Raw genomic sequence first — 27,112 nt, forward strand, 5'->3', positions numbered from 1 at the left:
CTGTCCTTTGAATAAATACCAGTGGTGATATTGCTGGATCTTACGGTAGTTCTGTGTTTAATTTTTTGAAAAATCTCCATACTGTTTTCCATAATGGCTGTACTAAGTTACATTCCCACCTACAGTGTATGAGAGCTCCTTTTACTCTGCATCCTTGCCAGCATCTGTTAGTTTTTGTCTTTTTGATAATAGCTATTCTGACTGGGTAGGATGATATCATTGTGGTTTTGATTTGCATTTCCCTGATAATTAGTGGTGTTGGGCATTTTTTTATATACCTGTTGGCTACTCCTATGTATTTTGAGAAATCGCTATTACCCACTTTTTTCCCTTTTTATTGATATACAATAATTTACATATTTATGGTGTACATGTGTTTGTTACATAGAAAGAATATATAATGATCAAGGCAGGGTAATTGGGGTATCCATCACCTAGAATGTTTATCATTTTTATATGTTGGTATCATTTCAAGCCCTCTCTTCTAATCACTTTGAAATGTACATATTATTATTGCTAAGTATAGTCACCTTTGTCTGCTATCAAACATTGGAACTTATTTCTTCTATCTAACTGTATGTTTGGGTACATAAGAAATAAGTTCCAGTGTTGGATAGCGGACTAAGGTGACTATACTTCTTGTAGTCTTTGTCTCTCTGCTCTCTTTATCCCCCCTCTCCCTCCCCTTCCCAGTCTCTGTTATCTATTGTTCTATTCTCTATGTCCATGAGATCAAGTTTTTTAGCTCCCACATATGAGTGAGGACATGCAGTATTTGTCTTTCTTTGCCTGGCCTATTTCACTTAAAATAATAATCTCCGTTTCTATGCATGTTGCTGCAAATGACATTATTTCATTATGGCCAAATAGTGTTATTGTTTATGTATAGCACACTTTATCCATTTATCTGTTGCTGGGCATTTAGGTTGATTCCATGTCTTTGCTATTGTGAATAGTACTGTGAGGAACATATGAGTGAGAGTGTCCTTTTGATACACTGAGTTCTTCTTTGGATAGATACCCAATAGTGAGATTGCTGGGTCTTAATGGTAGTTCTAATTTTACTTTTTGAGAAATCTCCATACTGGTTTCTTTAGGTTTGTTTTGCTAATTTACATTCCCACCAGCAGTGTATAAGAGTTCCCTTTTCTCACCAGCATCTGTTATTTCCTGTCTTTTTAATAATAGAGGTTCTAGCTGGGGTAAGATACCTTACTATGGTTTAGATTTGCATTTCACTGATGATTAGTGATTAGCATTTTTTCATATACCTGTTGGCCATTTGTATGTCTTTTGAGAAATGTCTATTCATGTCCTTCACCCACTTTTTAATGGCTTTTTTTTTTTTTTTTTTTTTTTTGCTATTGAGTTGTTTCAGTTCCTTCTATATTCTGGATATTAGTCACTTGTCAGATGAATATTTTGTAAATGTTTTCTCTCATTCATCAGGTTGTCTCTTCTGCTGAGGGTTTTCTTTGCTGTACAGAAGCGCTTTAGTTTAATACGGTCCCATTTATCTATCTTTGTTTTTGTTTACTGTGCTTTTGGGATCTTGGCCATAAACTCTTTGCCTCAACCCATGTCCCTGGAGCATTTCTCCTATGTTTTCCTATGTAGTTTTATAGTTTGGAGCCTTACATTAAGTCTATCATCGGTTTTGTTTTGATTTTTGTATATGGTGGGAGACAGGGGTCTAGTTTTATTCTTCTCCATGTGGATATTTAGTTCTCCCAACACCATTTATTGAAGAGGGTGTCCTTTCCCCAGTATACGTTCTTGGCACCTTTGTCAAAAACCAGTTGGATATAAAGATGTGAGTGGATTTATTTCTGGGTTCTCTGTTCTGTTCCATTCTTGTCTATGTGTCTGTTTTTATACCAATACTATGCCATTTTGGTTATGATAGCCTTGTTGTATATTTTGAAGTCAGGTAGTGTGATGCCTCCAGCTGTTCTTTTTGCTCAGGATTGCTTTGGTTATTCGGGCTCTTTGTAGTTTCATGCAAATTTTAGAATTGTTTGTTCTAGTTCTGTGAAAAATATTGGTATTTTGGTAGAGATTGCATTGAATCTGTAGATTGTTTTTGGTAGAATGGTCATTTACACCATATTAATTCTTCTGATCCATGAACATGGGATGTCTTTCCATTTTTTTGTGTCCTCTTTAATTTCTTTCATCGATGTTTTATAGTTTTTCTTGTAGAGGGCTTTCACCTTGGTAAAATTTATTCCTAGGGTTTTGGTTTTTGTTTTTAGTTTTTGGAAATAACATTGCTTTCTTGATCTCTTTTTCTTCTAGTTTGTTGCTAGTATATTGAAAGCTATACTGATTTTTTGTGTTGATTTTGTGTCCTGCAGCTTTACTGAATTTGCTCATCAGTTTTAAGAGGGTTTTTTTTTTTTTTTTTTTTTTTAGTGGAGTCATTTGGTTTTTCTAAATATAAGATCATGTCATCTGCAGAGAGGGACAGTTTGACTTCCTCTTTTCCAGTGTGAATGCCTTTAATTTCCTTCTCTTACCTGATTGCTTTGGCTAGGACTTCCAGTATAGTATTGAATAAGAGTGGTGAAAGTGGGCATCCTTGTCTAGTTTCGGTTCTTACAGGAAAAGCTTTCAGCTTTTCTCTGTTCAGTATAATGTTAGCTATGGATTTGTCATATATGGCCTTTATTATGTTGAGGTATGTTCTTTCTATTTATATTTATTTATTTATTTTTGAGATGGAGTCTCGCTCTGTTGCCCAGGCTGGAATGCAGTGGCACGACCTCAACTCACTGCAACCTCTGCCTCCCGAGTTCAAGTGACTCTCTGCCTCAGCCTCCCAAGTAGCTGGGACTACAGGCATGCGCCACCATGTCCGGCTAATTTTTTTTTTGTATTTTTGGTAGAGATGGGATTTCACCATGTTGGCCAGGCTGGTCTCAGACTCCTGACCTCAAGTGATCTGCCCGCCTTGGCCTCCCAAAGTGCTGGGATTGTACATGTGAGCCATTGTGCCAGGCCGAGATGTTTTTTCTGTGCCTAGTTCGTTGAGCATTTTTATGATGAAGGGATATTGAGTTTTATTGAATGCTTTTTCTGCCCCTATTGAGATGATCATATGGTTTTTGTCTTTCATTATGTTGATGTGATATATTATGTTTATTGATTTGCATATGGTAAATTATCTTTACGACTCAGGGATAAATCCCACTTGATTGTGGTATATTGTCCTTTTGATGTACTGTTGGATTTGGTTTGATAGTATTTTGTTGAAGACTTTTGCATCTATGTTCAACTATGGCCTATAATTTTTTTGTTTTGTTTTGTTTTGTTTTTTAATGTTGTGCCCTTGTCTGGTTTTAGTTTCAGGGCTTCACAGAAAGAGTTAGGAAGAATTCCCTCCTCTTTTATTTTTTGGAATAGTTTGAGGAGAATTGGTATTCTTTGTAAGTTTAGTAGACTTTGGCAGTGAAGGCATCAGATCCTGGGCTTTTCTTTTTTAGATTTGTTGTTACTAATTCAATCTCATTACTCGTTATTTGTTCAGGTTTTCTATTTCTTCCTGATTCAATCTTGATAGGTTGTATGTGTCCAAGAATTTGTCCATTTCCTTTAGGTTTTTCAGTTTGTTGGTGTATAGTAGTTCATAGTAGTCTCTGATGATCTTTTGTATTTCTGTAGTATCAATTGTAATGTCTCCTTTTTCATTTCTGATTTTGTTTGAGTTCTTGGTTGGTCTAGAAACATAATTTTGTAAAATGGTTTTCTTGTTAAACACTTGAACCATCATTCTTGATCATCTGATGTGTAGAAGACACTGTACTGGATACTACTGGTAGTAAGTAGAAGGCTGAATAAGACAGATCTCTGCTCTCAAGGATATTTATTATACATTATGAAAATGAATTTATAGATAATTCAAGTTAAAACTAAAATATCTTCACTTCTGAGAGAAGCTAAAATTTCAGAAGCTATTAAGGGGCTTTGTTAGGATTAGGGCCTTTTCTCATGCGTAACCAGGAATCAAAGACAGCCTTACTTTGAGAAGACCATTAACAGGTGAATGGATAAACAATTTGTGCCATGTCTATACAATGGAAACACTACTTGGCAAGAAAGAACAGACTTGATACATGATGTGAATTAATCTCAAACTATGCTGAAAGAAGTAGATAACCCCCCCATACAAAGTATATATGTTTCTGGGTTTTGGCTATTACAAGTAAACTGGCTATAAACGTTTGTATACAATTCTTTATGTGTACATAGGCTTTCATTTCTCTTAAGTAAATACCTATGCATGCAATGGCTGGGTCGCTTAAGGTGTCTGTTTAAATAGTCATTTTTCTAATTATTAGAAATGTCACTTCTTTCTTATACTAGTTTTCTGTATATGCTTGTGTTCATTTTTGTCTCTTGTCTATGGATCTGCTTTGTACTGTATTAGCACTATTATATATACTGTTTTAATTTCTGTGGCTTTATAATATATCTAATGCATATTTTGGGGAAATTTTTACCCTGTTGCTTTCCTATGGAATTGTTTCAAATAGACACATTTTTAGTTTACTTGCATATTCTTCAAAACCTAAATGTTTGAATATTAAAGAAAAATGTGGAAAACAAAGTTTTCCTTTTGTGATGAGGTACAGTATTGTAAGACAGTTAGATTATGAGAATCTTGTCCTATGTATGGGATTTGAGTCATCAGTGGTGAACTGTTGAAGTATGACTTGTCAAAGATGATACATTCAGATCCTTTTGGATAGGAAGTGTAATTTTTCTTTTGTTCGTATTTAGAACCATTCTAAAAACACAGCTATGGATGAAATGATCTCTCTGTGACATTTTCCCTGTCACATTTTTATGTTGTAAGAGTATGTCTTTGCTTGCCAGTATACCTTGCCAGGGTTGAGTAATATCATTTTTAAAATCTTTACCAACATGATAGGTGATAAAAGTTAATATTTTTATTTTCACCTCTGTAGTTATTGCTAAGATTGAATATTTTTAATATAGTTAAGAGTCATGTATATTTTCTCTAAATTTTCTCTTCATAGCCTTGTCTTTTTTTTTTTTGAGACGGAGTCTTACGTTGTTACCCAGGCTGGAGTGCAGTGGTGCAATCTCAGCTCACTGCAACCTCTGTCTCCCAGGTTCAGGCGATTCTCCTGCCTCAGCCTCCCGAGTAGCTGGGACTACAGGCATGTACCACCATGCCTGGCTAGTTTTTTTATTTTTTATTTTTAGTAAAGATGGGGTTTCCCCCTGTTAGCCAGGATGGTCTTGATCTCCCTACCTCGTGATCCGCCCACCTCAGCCTCCCAAAGTGCTGGGATTACGGGCGTGAGCCACTGCACCTGGCCATCTGTGTCTATTTTTTTCTGTTGTAGTGTTTGTCTTAGGTCTGAGCTTATGTAATGAAAATGTTAGGTACTCATCACAGCTCTTAAACTGTGTACTTAAAAGAGTTGTGTGAATATGGACAAATAAGGCCCCTAGTAGAGATTGCTGAGTTATAAGACTTTTAATAAGTGATCTGTTACTAAGTTTAAAAAAGAACAAAAGAACAGGAAGTTCTCAGCACAACAGAAAATTTTAGCCGTGAGCCATTTGAAAGAAGGATTGGTTCTTGAACTGTTTTTGTTTAGCTAAGAGCCATTATGGATAATTGGGTAGGTACAATTTTATTTAAGAAAGAAGCTCATATGTCCCATTGTGCTTTATTAGTTATGGAATAATTATTTCTGCAAAAAGAAAAAACTCAGAACCCATTACTAAATTTTTGTGTTAAAATAAATTTATGATTGAAGGTAATTTAATAATATAAATAATGGTCTAGTATCTATAATTTTTTCAGTGTCATTAGACTATGTTTTGTTTCCTGCTGAAGGAGTACCAATAATACAGACCTAATTCCTTTTTTTTTTTTTGAGACCAAGTCTCACTCTGTCATCCAGACTGGAGTGCAGGGGCATGATCTCAGCTCACTGAAACCTCTGCCTCCCGGGTTCAAGCGATTCTCCTGCCTCAGCCTCCTGAATAGCTGGGATTACAGGCACATGCCACCATGCCTGGCTAATCTTTTTTTTTTATTTTTAGTGGAAACGGGACTTTACCATGTTGGCCAGGCTGGTCTCGAACTCCTGAGCTCAAGTGATCTGCCCGCCTCGGCCTCCCAAAGTGCTGGGATTACGGGCATGTGCCACCACACCCGGCTAATTTTTTTTTTTTTTCCAAAATTATTATACTTTAAGTTCTAGGGTACATGTGCATAACATGCAGGTTTGTTACATATGTATACTTGTGCCATGTTGGTGTGCTGCACCCATCAACTCGTCAGCACCCATCAACTCGTCATTTACATCAGGTATAATTCCCAATGCAATCCCTCCCCCCTCCCCCCTCCCCGTGATAGACCCCGGTGTGTGATGGTCCCCTTCCCGAGTCCAAGTGATCTCATTGTTCAGTTCCCACCTATGAATGAGAACATGCAGTGTTTGGTTTTCTGTTCTTGCGATATTTTGCTGAGAATGATGGTTTCCAGCTGCATCCATGACCCTACGAAGGACACAAACTCATCCTTTTTTATGGCTGCATAGTATTCCATAGTGTATATGTGCCACATTTTCTTAATCCAATCTGTCACTGATGGACATTTGGGTTGATTCCAAGTCTTTGCTATTGTGAATAGTGCTGCAATAAACATACGTGTGCATGTGTCTTTATAGCAGCACGATTTATAATCCTTTGAGTATATACCCAGTAATGGGATGGCTGGGTCATATGGTACTTCTAGTTCTAGATCCTTGAGGAATCGCCATACTGTTTTCTATAATGGTTGAACTAGTTTACAATCCCACCAACAGTGTAAAAGTGTTCCTATTTCTCCACATCCTCTCCAGCACCTGTTGTTTCCTGACTTTTTAATGATTGCCATTCTAACTGGTGTGAGATGGTATCTCATTGGCAACAAAAGCCAAAATTGACAAATAGGATCTAATTAAACTAAAGAGCTTCTGCACAGCAAAAGAAACTACCATCAGAGTGAACAGGCAACCTACAGAATGGGAGAAAATTTTTGCAATCTACTCATCAGACAAAGGGCTAATAATATCCAGAACCTACAAAGAACTCAAACAAATTTACAAGAAAAAAACAACCCCATCAAAAAGTGGGTAAAGGATATGAACAGATATTTCTCAAAAGAAGACATTCATACAGCCAACAGATACATGAAAAAATGCTCATCATCACTGGCCATCAGAGAAATGCAAATTTTTTTTGTATTTTTAGTAGGGACGGGGTTTCACAGCCAGCCTGGTCTCGAATTCCTGAGCTTAAGCAGTCCACCCTCCTCAGCCTCCCAAAGTGCTGGGATTACAGGCGTGAGCCACTGTGCCCGGCCCTGATTCTTTTCTGATGGTTACTACCGCCCAGGAGGTAATCAGTTTAAAATTGTATAGTGACACAACAAAGGTCCATAGTCTTTTATTTTCTCTTCGATTTATCTGAGCTAACTGTAAAGGTTTTTTGATTTTTTGTAAGTCTCCCTTTTAGGTCATATCTGACTGCTATTCAAAATGAAGCAAGTATTAGATTGATTAACTAATTTTTATTCTCTACACAGAACAATGGAGGGAGAGGAAAACTAAGAAATCTAGTTGCAGTGTTTTTCTTAATTCTGCAGTTTATGGTGCCTATACTTTGACCACTTTTTGTTTTTTTTGTTTTGTTTGGTTTGGTTTTTGAGATAGAGTCTCCCTCTGTCACTCAGGCTAGAGTGCAGTGGCGCGATCTCCACTCACTGCAACCTCCACCTCCTGGGTTCAAGCAGTTCTGCCTCAGCCTCCCCAAGTAGCTGGGACTACAGGCGCACGCCACCATTCCCAACTAATTTTTTTTTTATTTTTAGTAGAGACGAGGTTTCACCATGTTGGCAAGGCTGGTCTTGAACTCTTGACCTCAGGTGATCTGCCCACCTCCACCTCCCAAAGTGCTGGGATTACAGGCATGAGCCACTGCACCCGGCCAGTGACCACATTTTTAACCCTTATAATATGTATGTGTGTGTGTGTGCGTGTGCGTGTGTGCGAAGTATTGTTTATGTTAATTTTGTTTGTAAAATAGACCAGCCACTTTCTTCCCTTTTTTTGTGGGTTCCTTTCTTATTTGGAATTAAAGCTAACTGGAACCTACTAACTCTTAGACATAAATTTAAATGTTGACCAAATATGGCTCCTTTCCCACTAGATTGTAATCTTTTTGTAGCACCTAGTCTAAGTGCTGTCCACATGTTAGGCTCTCAGCATGTTTAGTGAATTAACTTTAAACATTTGGAAGGAGCTGCTACTTCAGATTTTTGGAAAGGTATTTTCCTGAGATTTTGATGAAGAACCTATCTTGAGATATTAGTGTGTTTTTTGTACTTTTACAAAAGTTCTAATGTTTGCATTTGAACCTGTTTATGAGTTGATTTTTTTTTCCTTTGAGATAAAGTCCCTTATAGGAAGTAAATTTTGTCTCCCTAAATTTAAAACTAATGATTTTATTAGAAGGCACCATTGGCTGAGCATGGTGGCTTATGCCTGTAATCCCAGCACTTTGGGAGGCAAAGTTGGGAGGATTGCTTGAGCCCAGGGGTTTGAGACCAGCCTGGGCAACAAAGTAAGACCCTGTCTCTACAAAAAAATTAAAAAATTAGCTGGATGTGGTGACATACATCTGTAGTCCCAGCTACTCCAGAAGCTGAGGCAGGAGGATTGCTTGAGCCCGGGAAGTTGAGGCTGCAGTGAACTGTGATCATGCCACTGCACTCCAGCCTGGACAACAGAGCAGGACCCTGTCTCAAAAAAAAGAAAAAAGAAGCCACTTTTAATGAATATTCTCCTGTGTTACACTGCAAACTGGTCCTCAGGCATAGAATTAGAATAATTGTCTACCTACTAATTCTGAAATGAGTCAATTAATGACTGTATTGTGTGGTTTGGTCATATTCAGCCTTCATCTTTTTTTAAACAGCTGTTTTTCCCTAGATAACTTGTAAGCTAAGATATTTTGTGGCAAGAACGAAATGTTTTTGCAATGTTTATACTAAACAAAATACAAAATATCCTTGAAAATAATGCTGATAGAAAAGATCCAATCTCAAAAGGATATACTGCATAATTCAATTTATTTAACATTCGTCAAACACAGAGATAATGGTTGCCAGGGATTAGAGACGGAGGAGGATGAGTATGGCTTATAAAGGAGTAGTGCAAAGGAGTATTATGGTGACTGGTACAATTAAGTGTCTTGATTGTGGTGGTAGTTACATGAAGCTATGTGTTATAAAATGGCATGGGACTACACACATACACGCACAGATGTATATGTATAAAAATGGTGAAATCTGAATAAGCAGTGTGTGTGTACCAGTGTCAGTTCACTGGTGTTGATATTGTACTCTATGCAACTTACTAACATTGGGAGAGGTTAGGTAAAGGGTACGCAGTACTTAACTGTACATTTCTTTGAAGTTTAAAAATACGCTTTTTTAAACAAGTACTTCCCCTTCTCACCCCAAACCGGGGCAATTATTAAAAACAAATGTCTGTTCATTTGGCGTGTCCTTGGTATCTTGCCATTTGATTATAGCAGCACAGCAGAGGATACCCTCAAAGGAGAATACTCTCTAACCTACTCAGGTTTGGGGGCAGTGTATTTTTGTTTATGAATAGTTCCTAGTAAAGCCACTATCAATTCTAGAAAACCCATTTCTAGTTATGCTACAGCTCCCATGGTTAATTAAGTATTCAAATATGTGCATCCTACATTTTCCTGTTTATGGACATACTGAACATAAAACCTTAAAGAATCTTAACACAAAAGAAAACATATACAGCCTTTTAAATATTCAGCAGAATAGATTTTTCTAATTCAGTAAATGGAAATATAATTATATTAATGTCACTTCAAATAAATACCAACCTTACATTTTATTAAGCACACTGATAAATGTACTATAAAGAGGAATATTGTTTGCATGCTTTTCTGGTGAATAATTTTAACTATAATACTCCAAGAAAAAAAAAAAAGTATAGCTACTGTGTTCTCATAACTTAATTTTGATTTGTTTAAATATAAGCATTTCTTCAGCCATATATTTTTAAACAGAAATGTAATAATAACAAAAATGGTAGCTAACCTTTGTGAGGTAGGTACTAATATATAGATGAGGAAACTGAAACAGGAAGAAATTAGCACACCTAGAATAACAAGCTAGCAAGAGAGAGAACAGTTGTAGACTGTTTCTGAGCCTATGCTTGTGAACGTTATTCTGTACGTCCTCCTTATGCTATACAGTATAGGAACTCTGAAGTTAGAGATTAATAATCTTTGCAGTTATATTTAAATTTTGTTTTATTCATAGGACACACATGAAATCTATTCTTCTCTTGCTGAGTTCAGTAAGATCAACCCTTCCCTGATTTATGATTTAAAAGTTCTCTTAAAATTTGTGTTAGTATTTTAAAAAATTTTATACAAGTTTATGGGGTACCTGTGAGATTTTGTTACATGTATATAATGTTTAGGGATCAAGGCGGCAATTAGTGTTTGTTACCCAAGTACAATACGTTTCTGTTAAGTATAGTCACCCTGGCTGGGCGCAGTGGCTCATGCCTGTAATCCCAACACTTTGGGAGGCCGAGGTAGGCAGATCACTTGAGGCCAGGAGTTTGAGACCAGCCTAGCCATCATGGTGGAACCCCATCTCTACTAAAAATACAAAAAAATTAGCCAGGCGTGGTGGTGCGTCCTTGTAATCCCAGCTACTCAGGAGGCTGAGGCAGGAGAATTGCTTGAACCCGGGAGGCAGAGGTTTCAGTGAGCTGAAATCACACTACTGCACTCCAGCCTGGGCAGCAGAGCAAGACTCCATCTCAAACAAACAAAAAGGGTAGTCACCTTACTCTTCTGTGAAACACTGAATATATTCCTTCTATCTTACTGTATGTTTGTACCCTTTAACCAGCTTCTCTTCATCCTCCCCACTTCCCTCACTTACCCTTCTCAGTCTCTTGTTATCTACCTTTTCACCCTACCTCCGTGTGATCAAATTTATTTTAGCTCCCACATGCAGTTGAGAACATATGATGTTTATCTTTTTGTGTGTGCCTTATTTTACTTAAGATAATGACCTCAAGTTCCTTCCATGTTGCTGTAAATGACATGGTTTCATTCTTTTTATGGCCAAATACTATTCTGTTGTGTATGTATACTGTATTAGTATTTTAGGGATACCTCTAAAAATGTAAAAAGACTTGACCTTTAAAAACATAAGATCTGGCCAGGCACAGTGGCTCACGCCTGTAATCCCAGCACTTTGGGAGGCCGAGGCCGGCGGATCATGAGGTCAGGAGTTTGAGACCACCCTGACCAGTATGGTGAAACCTGTCTCTACTAAAAATACAAAAATTAGCTGGGCATGGTGGTGCGCACCTGTAATCCCAGCTACTCAGGAGACTGAAGCAGGAAAATCACTTGAACCCGGGAGGCGGAGGTTGCAGTGAGCCGAGATTGCGCCATTGCACTCCAGCCTGGGCCGCAGAGCAAGACTCCATCTCAAAGAAAAAAAAAAAGATCTTACTGATTTTACCTTTAATTGTACTAGTTATTTTTCTGTCTGATCTGAATCTAGATGAGTTTTTTATGTTATATAGAAGATCATTTTATGTATTTTTATGTAGGGTTGCTATTATAGAAAAAAGTAAGTTTTACTGCTACTCTTTTAAGCTTTTTGTATTTGTTTAAACAGGTTTTTGGCATTTTAATCATCATCCTTAGTAGTCATTCATTGTTAAAGTACCTTTATTTAGAAAATTGAGAATCAAATGACCTTCAGAAGAAGATCGTCAATCTTCCCTACTTTTTCAGGTTAGGTTCAGAGTTATCCACTGATGCTGTTGAATTCTAGGGATATAAGTTTGTGAATAGAATATGTAAAACTATTGCACTCCTTCCATTATGTTACCTTCCTGTGTAAGTAGTAACAGCTTGTTTTTTCAACAGTCATATTTCATTCTTCTAAACAGCTGTAAACATAGAAACAAAATCTTTTGAGATATCTCAAAATAGATACAGATTACATTGGAAAGGCCTTTCCCAGTCTGTTTATTCTATACTTTATAAAAATCTGAAAAAGTATAGCCTTGTGTTTTTCTTTCCCAAGTTTTCTTTTTGAAAGTTATTTTATTTCTCTGAGTATCCTCTATAATAACCAGGTTACATAGTTTAGATTGAAGCATCCAGTTTGAAAGGCAGCAGGTAAACTCTGACAGATTAAAGGTGACAGACTGAAGGAGGAGATAGGAAAAACTAATAAAAGCAAGTAAAAGAGGAAAACATCCAGCATTTGGAGATGTATTCTCAGTCAGTCCTGAAGACATCAACTCAGTGGTCAAGAAAAACATTTTTCATTCATACTAATTAGAAATACAGACATGAAAATACATTGGAAATATTTACTGTTACTTTCAGTTTTGGTATTTAAAATTGATATTCTAATGAATGAAAGTGTCATATTACATGTAACAGAAATTTGCATTAAATGAGTAATACATGTAATACACAGCTAGTGTACTTAGCATAGCACCTAGCTCAATACATGTTAGCAGCTGTTACTGCTTTTGTTATCAACATCTTTCCCCCAATTAGTCAGTTTACCATCACCTAAAATGTCTTTAGTTCTTTGCATACTTATTTAATTTATTAAATATGTACTATATTGTAAGACCTTTGTGTATTAAATTTATTTGTCTGTGGTCATAGAGAACTATTTTGTTCTGGTTATTACCATGAAAAAAAAAAGCACCAATTGCTGATACAATACAACTGAAGATAGCAAGTGTTAATAAACTAGACTACTATAATTCTAGAGCTGAGGATTATATTTAAACATATATATGTTAATATGTTTAAACGTATATATGTTTAATATATATGTTACTTAGACATGTTTTTATCTATATTTAAGACTTCATTTTTTTTTAAACAGCAGTTTTAGACAGCAAAATTGAGACGGACAGGGATAACCCATGTAGCCCTAGCCATAAAAAGATGTAATTCACATAGCATAAAATTCACCCTTTATACAGTTCAGTGTCAGTATATTTGCAAATCCTGATACTTTAAAAAAATTTTTATTGTGCATATTTAAGGTATATAACAATGTTATGGGATATAGATGGTAAAAAGGTTACTACAGTAAAGCAAATTAACATATCCATTATCTTACATACTTCTTTTGTTTCTGTGGCAAGAGCAGCTACAATTTACTCAGTTAGCATGAATACCATATATAGTACAATTTTATTATGTATTGTCCTCATGTGGTACGTTAGATCTCTAGACTTGTTCATCTTGTTACATCCCTGCCTCTCCCCATTTCCTCCCACCCCACCCCTAGTAACCATTGTTTTTAAGTTCTTTATCTCTCAGAGATTCCACTTACAAGTGATGTCAGGTACTTTTTTTCTTTTTGTATTTGGCTTACCATGTAGCATAATGTCCTCCAGGTTCATTCATGTTGTGCAAATGGTAGGATCTCCTTTTTAAAGGCTGAATAATACTCCATCATACATATGTACCACAGTTTCTTTATCCATTCGTCAATGAACACTTAGGTTGTTTCCATACCTGGCTATTGCAAATAATGCTGCAGTGAACATGGGAGTGAACATGATACCTTTACCAGGTGGTGGCTTCATTTCCTTTGGCTATATGCCAAGAGGGACTGCTAGGCTGTATGGTAGTTCTATTTTTAATTTGTTTATAAACCTCCATACTGTTTTCCATATTGACTGTACCAGCCTACATCTGCACCAGTAGTATACAAGAATTCCCTTTTCTGACACTATGCTAACCTTTGTTATTTTCTGACTTTTTTATAATAGCTATTCTAACAGGTCTGAAGTGTTATCTTATAGTGGTTCTGATTTACATTTCCCTGATGATTAAAGCCTGATACTTTTAAGGAAACATATTTTTCTTAAGTATTTTTTTTTTCTTAGCTGTATGTAATCTTTACTTTTGCCCATGTGATGACTACTTCCTGTCTTCCTCTTGCATTCTTTTACATTTTTATTCTCTTTGATTCTCATCTAATGTCATATCTCTTTTGGAAAGGGATTCCTGATTCTTCATATACATCTAGTTGCCTTCTCTGCCCTGGGCTTCCCAGCCCTTTGTTTATTCCTTTATTATATTGCTTATCACATTTATATTGTAATTCCCCCCCTTTTTTTTTTTTTTTTTGAGATGGAGCCTGGTTCTGTTGCCCAGGCTGGAGTGCGGTGGCACAATCTCGGCTCACTGCAACGTCTGCCTCCCGGTTCAAGTGATTCTCATGTCTCAACCTTCCAAGTAGCTGGAATTACAAGTGTGCTCCAACACTCCCAGCTCATTTTTGTATTTTTAGTAGAGATAGGGTTTCAACGTGTTGGCCAGACTGGTCTCAAACTCCTGGCCTTAAGTGATCCGCCCGCCTCAGCCTCCCAAAGTGCTGGGATTACAGGCATGAGCCACCGTGCCTGTCCATATATTATAATTATCTCTTTAATTGTCTTCCCTTTCAGACCATTTATCTGAAGCAAGATCTTGTTTCAGTCTCTGGCCTTAAGACAGAGACTGTTCTTGCTTTTTCACTATCCTCAGGACCTAAGTATGCCTGGTATGGAAGGCTTTTCAGTACATAGTTTTTGAATGATTATAGCCACGAATAGTTACTGCTGTCCCTAAGCTTTAAGCGTAAACCAAGAGCTTGATACACTATATTGAGTGGTGAATGTTAAAATAATTTGCTTTTTGTAAGCTGGGAATCATACCATTTTAGTGTTGGAAGGTACCTGAAATATTATCTAGTCCAGTCTTTCCCCATTTCACACACTCAAACACATACACACACACACACACTCTCTCTCTCTCTCTCTCTCTCTCTCTCTCTCTCTCTCTGTCTCTCATGTTCACATGAAGCAAATTGAAATCCATAAAGGTTGAATGACAGTAGTGAGGTTAGGATTAAAAATTCATGTTTCCTCATTTTTTCCTGTACCATTCTATTTTCTCTGACACCTTATAATCTATTCTGAGGATTTACAATGCAAATTCATTTATTTCCTGAAGTTAAGGGGAGAAACCCTGAAAATGTTAGTTTAATTCGTATTATTATCTTTTTACTTTTAGCTATAAGTGGGCACCTGAAAATGTTAGTTTAATTCATATTATTATCTTTTTACTTTTAGCTATAAGTAAGGCACCATTGCCAACCAGAAAACAGGTTGAGCATCCCAAATATGAAAATCGAAAATCCTGAATGTTCTAAAATCTAAAACTTTTTTGAGCACTAATGTGAAGCTCAGAGGAAATGCTCATTGGAGCATCAGATATCAGATTTTCAGATTTGGGATGCTGAACCACTGAGTATTTTAAAAATCTGAAATACAAAACATTTCTGGTTCCACGTATTTTAGACAGGGGACACTCGTACTGGAAAAGAAATTTTAAATTTTTTTAAAAAGTGATAATATATTTCTGTTTGATAGACCTCCGTGAGTGAAAGCCTTCAGAGGGAAGCTGCTAAGAAGCAGGCCATGAAACAGGTAAGGTAGAAGACTGGGATAAGTGCATTCAGTGAAGCATTTTGGCTCATTTTTAAGCATCAGTTTTGGTATCTAGGTGCTGAGACTAAAACAGAGTAGATTTAAGGAAAAACACAATGAAGAATTAGCTCCTTATTGCTGTGCTATAGATTAAACCAGTTCTGCTTGTAGATGACTCATTAGTCTAATAATGGATTGTTTGGCCTATTGTTATTATTGAATTCTTGCTAGTGAGCTTACTTGGGGAAAAAAACCTTTTCACAATCAAAATGGTTTCACAAACTTATCATTATTTGAAACTCATCTGCCAAGAAAGAAGAATATCAGAGATAGATAAAAATATATAGACATAGAGATTTATTTATTTATTTATTTTTGAGATGGAGTCTTGCTCTGTTGCCCAGGCTGGAGTGCCGTGGTACACTCTCGGCTCACTGCAGTCTCCGTCTCCTGGGTTCAAACAGTTCTCCTGTCTCAGCCTCCCAAGTAGCTGGGACTAAAGGCGCATACCACCACGCCCAGCTAATTTTTGTGTTTTTAGTAGAGACGGGGTTTCACCATATTGGTCAGGCTGTTCTGAAACCCCTGACCTCAGGTGATCCGCCCACCTCAGCCTCCCAAAATGCTGGGATTACAGGCGTGAGCCACCGTGTCTGGCCTGATAATTTTAAAAGAGTTGCTAGTACCTTAGTGTTTCCAAGTACTTTTTACATACATTTATCTTTTACAATTCTCACAAACTTGCCCATAGTCCTGATTAAGAAATCTGAAACTCAGAAGGAATAAAGTGCTCCTTAAGATCATACTACTAAATATCAAACTAGGCCTGAAGACTTACTAATTTTTCTACTTCTATACTAGTATATCTTAGATTTTCTGCTATAGAATGTAATGAAATTAAACAATAGCAAGGTGCCTTTCTTTTTCATTTTAAATTATTTATCCTCCACATTAGCTTTATAATTTTTGATACTATTTCCTCTTTGTCTAACTGGAAACCTGCATAAAGGTGAGTTTATTAAGCACTTTGTATGTGCCAGGCATCATGTCAACTATGTTTTAAGAATGATCTTTAATTCTTACAATAATTACGCTTTTATAATCCTTATTTTGTAGTTAAGGAAATGAAAGCAAGAAGGATTTATGTGATTTGCATGAGACCACATAGTTAATAAATGGTAGGGCTGTGTTCAAAACTAGACAGTGAAATTTCAGAACCTAAGCTTTTAACCACTGTGTTTCACACCCTCCTGGAGGAATTAGCACAGAAGGATATATTTAGTCATTTTAAGATAATGTCAAGAGTTTCACAGTGAAATATAATGTGTAACTCAGCAGCCTCAGAATGATTTAATATACACATAAAACATAAAAAAACTGATTATTTAATATAAACACTGTAGTGCTTTGAGTCAGAATTTTAGAGAGACCGTTAAATTCAACTTCCTCACTATGGAAATGGGAGACTTAGTTCTGGAGAGTTGGGTAACTTATCCACGATAATACAGGTATCTTGTTTTCCAGGATTATTTTAACATTTTTATGCTGCCTTTTTTTCTTCACTTAAAGCATGAATCCAAAATCTAATTTTATTCTTAACTCTGTCTTGTTCAAGACACTTTATCTGTTTAGTGGGACTTTTTCATAGTTTGCTTGGAAATTAGGAATGCTGCTACAACTGTTACACCTTTCACCTGCTTTCTGCTGTTTTTTTTTTCTCACGTGTATATTACATACTCTTCCATTTGTTCCCCACTTGGTTGATTCAGCTTGTCGAGTCTTTATCCATACCAGTTGAAGCTATTTTTCATTTTACTATGAAGAATACTAGCTTGATTGCATTTACTGAATCTTAGAGAAAGTGCTCTTTAAAATGGGGTACTTTAAACGATTTTTTTCTTCTTTTATCAGAACCTCAAGTTTACAGAACCGATGATGGCAACATTATTGTCGTATTCCCTATTTCATTGGGAAAACTTTCAGTATGTCATCAGGAAATAAAACATTTGCTGTAGGTCTCTGGTAGATATTTGATGCTAATCTAAGGAAATTGTTTTCTTAGTTTGAGGGTTTTGTTGTTTATTTGTTTAAATGGTAAACTATATACAGAAAGAATACTACTTCATGACCATGTTGGTTTTATACCAATAATGTGAAGTCAGCTTAACTTTAGAAAATCAATTGCTGTGACTTCACGTAAGTGGCATAAACCTAACATGAGCATAAAATGTTATCCTTTTCTTATATTGTTGCATTTGGCTTACTGAAGTTTTTGAAAGTTTTTAAGTATTGAAGATTTTTGCATCATAAGTGAGACTGGGCAGAATAGGGTAGTTTTCCTTTTCTTTCACTATAATTACCCACATTGAAAAAGTCTGATAATACCAAGGTTTGGCGAGCCTTATACTATGAGCTAATATAATACTGTATACATTTTGTTCGTTTCTGCTTCATTTTCTGTCCTGACAGATTAGTGTTTTCTTCATTCTATTTTCTTTGGGTTTATTTTGTTATTTTTCTAACTGTTTGAGATGGGTGCATAGCTCTCTGTTTTCTGTTCTTTCTCTTTTCTGATATATGCATTTAATGCTATATGTTTCCCTCTAAGTACTTCTGTAGCTGTGTCTTATAGATTTTGATAGGCAATATTTTTGTTGTTTCATGCAAAACATTTTCTGATTTGCATTATGATTTCTGGTTTGACCCATGTATTATTAATTTCTGAACATAACGGAGGTTTTTGATTACCTTTTTGTTATTCATTCCTGATGTGATTACTTTGTTTTTTTGCTTGTTTGTTTTTGGGGTTTTTTTGTTTTGTTTTGTTTTTGTTTTTGTTTTTGAGATGGAGTCTCGCTCTGTACGTAGGCTGGAGTGCAGTGGCTCACTGCAACCTCCACCTCCTGGGTTCAAGTGATTCTTCTGCCTCAGCCTCCTTATAGCTGGGATTACAGGTGTGCACCACCATGCCCAGCTAATTTTTATATTTTTAGTAGAGACAGGGTTTCACCGTGTTGGCCAGGCTGGTCTCCTGATCTCAGGTGATCCGCCCACCTTGGCCCCCCAAAGTGTTGGGGTTACAGGCATGAGCCACCACACCGAGTCCCTAACATGATTATTTTGGGTTCCAAGACACTGCACTGTATTGTTTCATGCCTTTAAAACAGGTAGAGGTTTACTTTATGGTCCAGTATATAGTCAGTTTTTATAAATATTTCTTCTGTGTTTGAAAATGTTCTGTATTGATATAAAAATTAGCCGGGCCTGGTGGTGTGTGCACCTGTAGTCCCAGCTGCTCAGGAGGCTGAGGCAGGAGAATCACTTGAACACAGGAGGTGGAGGTTGCGGTGAGCCAAGATGGTGCCACTGCACTCCAGCCTAGGCGACAGAGCGAGATTCTGAACCCCCCCAAAAAAAAGAAAAAAGAAAATGTTCTGTATGTGCCATTGGGCCAGTTGTGTTAATCCATATATATTCATACTGTGTTTTTGTTGTTGTTGTTTGTTGGTTGGTTGGTTTTTTTGTTTTGTGGGTTTTTTTTTTTTTTTTGTCCATTCTGTTACTGAGAGGCATATGTTAAAATCTCTTGCTGTGATTGTGGATTTGTCTATTTTTCCTTGGATATCTGTTCAGTTTTTGCTTTATTTATGTTGCAACATAGTTAATAGTAACATACCTACTCAAGTGCTCCCCTACAGCTCTCCTCCCAACATATACAAAGGCATGTCATCAGTTTAAAACAGCCCTGGCCGGGCTCAGTGGCTCTCGCATGTAATCCCAGCACTTCAGGAGGCCGAAGTGGGTAGATCATGAGGTCAGGAGTTCGAGAACAGCTTGACCAACATAGTGAAACCCCATGTCTACTAAAAATACAAAAAATTAGCCAGGTGTGGTGGCACGTACCTGTAATCCTAGCTACTCTGGAGGCTGAGGCAGGGGAATTGCTTGAACCCGGGAGGCGGAGGTTGCAGCGAGCCAAGATGGCGCCACTGCACACCAGCCGGGGCAACAGTGAGAGACTTCGTCTCAAAAAAAAAACAGCCCTCAGTCTTCCTTTTCCCTTGCTTTTTGTTATTGTAGTGGTGATTATTTCTTAGATTCCATGTTTCCCTCTTTGTGTTATCCAGGCTGGTTTTGGGGAGTGAGCAGGAGTGCCATTTCAACATCTAGGCAGGAGAATCTTTCACTTTCTAAAGGTTGAGAAGTGAAAAAAATGAATTTCTTAATATTTTAAACAATATTCTAGAAAAAAGGTTTTTCAGTTAGCATGTGCATTATTCACAGTTTAAATGTTGGTATGTAAAAACCCGAGTCTATCAGATAGATTCTTTTGAATAATTACATCATCCTGTCACTTAAAAAGGATCCCTCTTGGGTTCTACATTAGCCAATCTAGCAATTCAGGAAGAAGTTAAAGTGTATAGACTCTGTACTTCAGGAATTTACAACTGGGGGCAAAAGGCTAAGATTTGTAAAACAGGAAGTAAAAACACCCATGCCTGGCATGGTGACTCAGGCGTGTAATCCCAGCACTTTGTAGGGGCGCTGAGGTAGGTGGATCATTTGAGCCCAGGAGTTCAAGACCAGCCTGAGCAACATGGTGAAACTCTGTCTCTACAAAACATATAAAAATTAGCCAGGCATGGTGGCACACGCCTATAGTCCCAGCTACTTGGGCGGCTGAAGTGGGAGGACCACTTGAAGCCTGGGAGGCAGAGGTTGCAGTGAGCCAAGATTGCACCACTGCACTCTAGCCTGGGCGACAGAGCGAGACCCCATCTCTTAAAAGAAAAAAAGAAAAATATATATAGTGTATTATTAAGGGCTAATTATTGCAGAATAGAATGTTCCTCAGTGTTTAGAAGAAAGATCATTGGGGGTTAGAGGCCTCAGAAATGGGCTCAAAGAAGAAGTAGGACTGGCCCTTAAACACTGGATAAGATTTTGATAGCTTGAAAGAGGAGAAAAAAACATCATTTAAGATGGAAGGAACATGATAAAGGCAGAGACTTTATGTTTGACAACTCTAAAAATGATAATGAAAGTTTAGTATATAATACAGGCCTGTCAAAACCAAGGTTAGGTGTTTCCATCGTACCTTTTGACCTTTTGATGTGGATAATTATATACAAATGAATAGATGATAATAATAGTTGATGTTTATTGAATACTTATTCTTTATCAGGCTCTAAGTGTTTTAAGTTTAGTCATTTAATTATAACAGCTTAGAATGTAAAGATAATCATTATTCTTTCTCTTCTAGATGAGGAAATTAAGGTACCAAAAGATTATAAACAAACTTGCCCAGAGTAATTAGTCAGTGTAGAGCCAGGATTCATACCCAGGCAGCCTGGCTCCAGAATTTATTCATAGTTCGTATCTGAAATGTGATTGTAATTTTTATGATATATTTTCAATTTATGAACCATTCTCAAAAAACATAGATTTTGTTGTATCTATTGGCTGGCTCATATTTTTGAAACATGTTTAATTTTTTTTTTAAGACCAAACTGGAAATCCAGAAGGCCCTTGCAGAAGATGCTACTGTGTATGAATATGACAGTATTTATGATGAAATGCAGAAAAAAAAGGAGGAAAATAATCCCAAATTGCTTTTGGGGAAAGACCGAAAGGTTTGTTAGCTGAAATAACACACTTTCTTTGACCTTGACCTACATTTTGTGTTTTAATCTTATTTTAACATGAGAATGATCTGAGAAAAAGCTTTTAGGTATATGAAGTGTGAAGAGTCCCTAATTCCAGATATTATAGATTTGATCTTAGAACTCAAGAAGTACTACGTATATTATCCTAACAGGCCAAGTGAATTATCTAACAATTTTGTTTTTTGCTTTGAAACCTTTGCAAATAGTTTTTTGGAAACTTTTCCTTAGAATTCTAGTGTACCAAATTTGTACTGCTCCTGCCCTGTGTATGTTTATTTGTGTTTTATTATCCTCTCATTTTTTTTATTTCTTCCTAGCTGGTAACTGAATCATCTGCCTGCACCTATCATGATTTTATTTTCAGTGAGAAAAAAATGTGGGAGGGGGAAAAACTGAAATAAGTTCAGATTTTCTTTCTATCACCTCTTGTTCTTTCACAAGCACAGGCTGATTTTAAGGGCATTTGCATCTGACAGTTACCTACTAGTAGAGTGATGGTATAAAATTATATTAAAGCTACTATTTTAAATAGTCATATTTCTACTAAATGTGAAAAACTAGCAGGAACTTTTCTGATTTTTTTTTAATTAAGAGAATATCAGAAAAAAGAAAAAAATTATATTTAGTTTGATGTTTTTTTAAAGTTAAATCACATTATAAACAATTTCTATCTCTGCTACACCTAAATTTTTATTGAAAACAGTTTCAATATTAATCTTGCTAGTAAGTTTATACTGAATGTAGGGAAGACAATCTTATTTGGGCCGATCATTTCTATCTTAATGAATTCATTATAAAAATTGTAATATTAACAATTACTATTTTTTTACTCTTTTCGTAAATCTTTTTTATTTCCTTAGCCCAAGTATATTCACAACTTGCTAAAAGCTGTTGAGATCAGAAAAAAGGAACAGGAAAAAAGAATGGAAAAGAAAATCCAGAGAGAACGAGAAATGGAAAAGGGAGAGTTTGATGATAAAGAAGCATTTGTGACGTCTGCATATAAGAAAAAACTGCAAGAGAGAGCTGAGGAAGAAGAAAGAGAAAAGAGGGCTGCTGCACTGGAAGGTAACATGAAAGAGTGGGAAAGGCACAAGGAAACAGTAGCAGAATCTCTACCCTGTGGTTAGCTGTTTGCTCTGTCACTGAATTTTTGGGTTATGAATTTGTGATCATAATTTATGTTTAGGAATTCAAGACACGAGAAATATGGTATTATATAGTACTATAAAACAGAGAGGAAAGTTTAAAAACACAGTTGAACTCTTCAGTAACTATTATTTCTACTAGACTTAGTTCTCATTTTGTGGCTTTTGCCTTAGAACATGATTTGAAATGTAAAAACATTTATTACAAAGTATAACACCATGGCATTTGTCAGAAACAATATAAATATAATTTTAAACCCTAGTTACATTTTTCTGGAATGAGAAAATAATAGAGTAACACCACTCAAGGAGCATCAATGAGGCAATTAGAAAAAGAATAACATTAATTGAAGAAAGAATAAAAATTGGATGAATTAAGAATATCTTAATGCGTTAGTGCTTTCTGCTCATGATTATGTCTCAAGATCTAAGTAGAGTATGTATTTATAAAATACTTTTTTTTTTGAGACTGGGTTTCTGTCACCCAGGCTGGAGTGCAGTGGCTCAGCCATGGCTCACTGCGGCCCTGACCTCCCAGGCTCCAGTGATCCTCCCACCTCAGCCTCTTGGGTAGCTAGGACTATAGGAACATACCACTGTGTCTGGTTAATTTTTGTATTTTTTGTAGAGGTGGGGTCTCACTATGTTTCTAGGGCTGGTCTCGAACTCTTGGGCTCAAGTAATCTTCCTGCCTCAGCCTCCCAAAGTGTTGGCATTACAGGCATGACCCACCATGCCCAGCCCTGTAAATGCTTTAATTGACAAATGCTCATCAGCCTTTTTTTTTTTTTTTTTTTTTTTTTTTTTTTTTTTTTATATCTGAGACAGAGTCTTGCTCTGTCGCCCAGGCTGAAGTGCAGTCGTGTGATCTTGGCTCACTGCAACCTCTGCCTCCCGAGTTCAAGTAATTCTTTTTTTTTTTTTTTTTTTTTTTTTTTTTAATCTTTCAAGCTTTTATTTAAATGCCATGATCCAGGATGAATTTTAGATCTTGTTGAAAGCAGCCACATCCATGGACTGCACATAGTCCTCAAAAGCAGTGATCTGCTCCTCCAGCATATCTGTTCCAACTTTATCATCTTCAACCACACACTGTATTTGAAGTTTCTTAATGCCGTATCCCACTGGAACTAGTTTAGATGAGCCCCAGACTAAGCCGTCTGCTTGAATGCTTCTGACGCACTCCTCTAATTTTGCCATATCTGTCTCATCATCCCAAGGTTTCACATCTAGTAAGATGGAAGACTTGGCAACAAGTGCAGGTTTTTTGGCTTTCTTTGATTCATATTGTGCAAGACGTTCTTCTCTTAGCCTCTTTGCTTCTTCACTTTCCTCCTCATCATCAGATCCAAAGAGATCAATATCATCATCATCTTTACTATCTGTAGCTCCACTTCCTGTAGTGTCTTCCACATCAGCAGGACCATACTTGCCCAAAGCTTTCTTCACTCCTGGCAGGCTGGCCTTTTCCTTTTCGTAGGACTTGATGTGATTATACCAACGTAGGGCATGACACAAGTCAGCAGGCGGTGGCCCGGACACGGCTTCAAATACTGCCACATCTGCTTGTGATGGCACATACCCCTCGATGTAGCTCTTGTCCGCCAGGTAGTCGTTGAGCACCTGGAGTCCGGCGGGGCTTTTCAGGTCTCCGAAACCCATGGTGTCGGCTGTACCCGAGAGCTGGGAAGCAGCAGAAAGAGAGCGCACAAGTTGTGGGCGCCCCGCGCTTAAGAGAGGAAAAAAGGGAGTTCAAGTAATTCTTATGCCTCAGCTTCCCAAGTAGCCGGGATTACAGGCATGTACCACCACACCTGGATAATTTTTATATTTTTAGTAGAGACGGAATTTTACCATGTTGGCCAGGTTTGTCTTGAACTCCTGAGCTCAGATGATCCACCCACCTTAGCCTCCCAAAGTTCTAGGATTACAGGTGTGAGCCACTGCGCCTGGCCTCTTCAGCTTTTAAGCAGAAGAAAACCAAGTCTATAACATTCTGTCTAAGCATGTACTATGTGTTTAGAGTGCCAGTCAGCAGTCTTTCTATAAAGGACCAGATAGTATTTTAGTATTTATATTTTAAGACTTTAAATTTATAAATTCATATTTATGAATGCCAGATCGTATTCATACTTTAGGGCTTTTTGTATGTGTGATCTCTGTCGCAGTTACTCAGCTCTGCTTTTGTAGTACAAAAGCAGCTTTGGACAGTACATAAATGAACAGGGCTTTGTTTCAATAAAAATGTATTTACAAAAACAGGCAACAGGCCCAATTTGGCCTGTAGGATATAGTTTGCCAAATCCTGATCCAGAGAATAGTTTACACACTGTATGTTATATACTCTACGTCTGTAAAATGAAACTGCACTGTGCCTTATTGAATATATTCTAATTTTTGCTTTCCCTCTGTTAGCATGTTTGGATGTAACCAAGCAGAGAGATCTCAGTGGATTTTATAGGCACCTATTAAATCAAGCAGTTGGTGAAGAGGAAGTACCTAAATGCAGCTTTCGTGAAGCCAGGTGAGGAGATGTATATGATGTATATGAAATATTTTGAAGAAAGATACTGTTATAATAATCTGTGGTTGTGGGATCATTTTAACCCTCTGAAAGATGGAAGATTACAACATTGCATATTGTGTTGTCAGCCAGCCGTACCTAATTGAATGAATGGCTAGAAATTTGCAGTTTCTTAATTTTAAAACCTACAGATTTAGTTTAAGATCATTTTTATTCTGTAGTTCACAGAAATTGTTACATTAAAACATAGTCAGTGATTGAGTTTAATATTATTGTAAAACCAAAGACAGACTTTTAATGTATAAAGTTTCTGAATTTTTAAGTGACTTACAAGTCTTAACAAGGGAGAGCAAAATCTTCAAGGGAAAGCAAAATCAAATTGTGGTTTTTTTCTTTTTCTTTTTTTTATTTTGAGATAGAGTCACACTCTGTCACCTAGGGTGGGATGGAGTACAGTGATTCAGTCATAGCTCACTGCAACCTTTGCCTCAGGGGCTCAAATGATCCTCCCAAGTAGCTGGGACTACAGGTGCAAGCCATCATGCCCAGCCAATTTTCTTTTGTGTTTTTTGTGGTTTTTTTGGTTTTTTGGTTGTTTTTTTTTTTTTTTTTTTGAGATGGAATGGAGTCTCGCTCTGTCGCCCAGGCTGGAGTGCAATGGCGCGATCTCAGCTCACTGCAACCTCTGCCTCCCAGGTTCAAGCGGTTTTCCTGCCTCAGCTTCCTGAGTAGCTGGGACTACAGGTGCATGCCACTATGCCCAGCTAATCTTTGTGTTTTTAGTAGAGATAGTTTCACCATGTTGGCCAGACTGATCTCGAATTCCTGACCTCAGGTGATACATCTGCCTTGGCCTCCCAAAGTGCTGTGATTATATGCGTGAGCCACCACGCCCAGCCTCTTTTTGTATTTTTGTTGTAGAGATGGGGCTTTATGTTGCCCAGGCTGGTCTTGAGCTCCTGGGCTTGAGTGATCCCTCCATCTCAGCCTCCCAAAGTGCTGGGATTACATGTATGAGCCACTGCACCTGGCTGCTTTTTTTTTTTTTTTTTTTTTTTTAATAATGTAGGTATTCCTCATGATCCTTAAAATGATTGGTGCCTGGTACCTTAAAATGATTTTGCTGTCAGAATTAAGGAGAAATTTGGAAAGAATTAGGTGTCTACAGTGTAAGTCTTATATACATGTTCAGATAGTATATAAAAAGGAAAGTGATTTATTTTCAAAAATAGGACCCAGCCTTCATAAAATGTAAGACTTACATATCAGGGGCTAGAACAGCACTGTTCAGTATGTAGGCACTGGTCACGTGTAGCTACTTAATTTAAAGTAAATGAAGTAGGTTGAGCGTGGTGGCTCACGCCTGTAATCCCAGCACTTTGGGAGACTGAGGCGGGCGGATCATGAGGTCAGGAGATCGAGACCATCCTGGCCAACATGGTGAAACTTTGTCTCTACTAAAAATACAAAAATTAGCTAGGCGTGGTGGCACATGCCTGTAATCCCAGCTACTCAGGAGGTTGAGGCAGGAGAATTGCTTAAACCCGGAAGGCGGAGATTGCAGTGAGCTGAGATTGTACCACTGCACTCCAACCTGGCGACAGAGCTAGACTCCATCTCAAAAAATAAAATAAAATGGCTGGGCGCGGTGGCTTACTCCTGTAATCCCAGCACTTTGGGAGACCGAGGCGGGTGGATCGCAAAGTCAGGAGATCAAGACCATCCTCGCTAACATGGTGAAATCCCATCTCTACTAAAAATACAAAAACAAAAAATTAGCTGGGCGTGGTGGCAGCAGCCTGTAGTCCCATCTTCTCGGGAGACTGAGGCCAGAGAATGGCATGAACCCAGGAGGCGGGGCTTGCAGTGAGCTGAGATTGCAGTGAGCTGAGATTGCGCCACTGCACTACAGCCTGGGCGACAGTGCAAGACTCTGTCTCAAAATAAATTAATTAATTAATAATAAAATAAAATAAAAAATGTAAATAAAATTTAAAGTTTTGATCACAGTGGCCACATTTCAGATACTCAGTTGCCATATTTGGCTGATGGTTGCCATACTGAGACAGCTCAGATATGAACATTGCCATTTCTTGAGGCATTTCTATTAGTGCTGGTCTGGAAGGTAAAGGATTAGAGGATTTTTGAATA

At 37.3% G+C, this 27,112-nt stretch overlaps 2 protein-coding genes across 6 annotated transcripts in view; one reads left to right on the forward strand and one right to left on the reverse strand.

Moving 5' to 3' along the window:
* NSRP1 (nuclear speckle splicing regulatory protein 1) overlaps positions 1-27,112 on the forward strand; it is a 67,762-nt gene that overhangs the window by 37,368 nt on the left and 3,282 nt on the right. For 4 of the 5 annotated variants that reach the window (XM_025363694.1, XM_025363695.1, XM_025363696.1 and 1 more), the window contains 4 exons: positions 15,567-15,623; positions 21,128-21,256; positions 22,150-22,357; positions 24,853-24,961. In XM_025363694.1, the coding sequence (XP_025219479.1) occupies positions 15,567-15,623; positions 21,128-21,256; positions 22,150-22,357; positions 24,853-24,961 (503 nt within the window). Of the gene's footprint in view, positions 1-6,084; positions 6,181-15,566; positions 15,624-21,127; positions 21,257-22,149; positions 22,358-24,852; positions 24,962-27,112 lie in introns of all 5 variants that reach the window. The other variant, XM_025363697.1, reaches the window with a different exon arrangement.
* On the reverse strand, positions 23,368-24,183 carry LOC112610301 (elongation factor 1-beta). The gene has a single exon (XM_025363700.1). The coding sequence runs from the start codon at positions 24,097-24,099 to the stop codon at positions 23,422-23,424; it is 678 nt and encodes a 225-aa protein (XP_025219485.1). The 5' UTR covers positions 24,100-24,183; the 3' UTR covers positions 23,368-23,421.

The sequence above is a fragment of the Theropithecus gelada genome, chromosome 16, assembly GCF_003255815.1.
Source record: "Theropithecus gelada isolate Dixy chromosome 16, Tgel_1.0, whole genome shotgun sequence".
Classification (NCBI taxonomy): Eukaryota; Metazoa; Chordata; class Mammalia; order Primates; family Cercopithecidae; genus Theropithecus; species Theropithecus gelada.

What these genes read in the sequence shown, in the direction of transcription:
- LOC112610301 (XM_025363700.1), bottom strand. Translation starts at nt 24,099, where the DNA reads ATGGGTTTCGGAGACCTGAAAAGCCCCGCCGGACTCCAGGTGCTCAAC.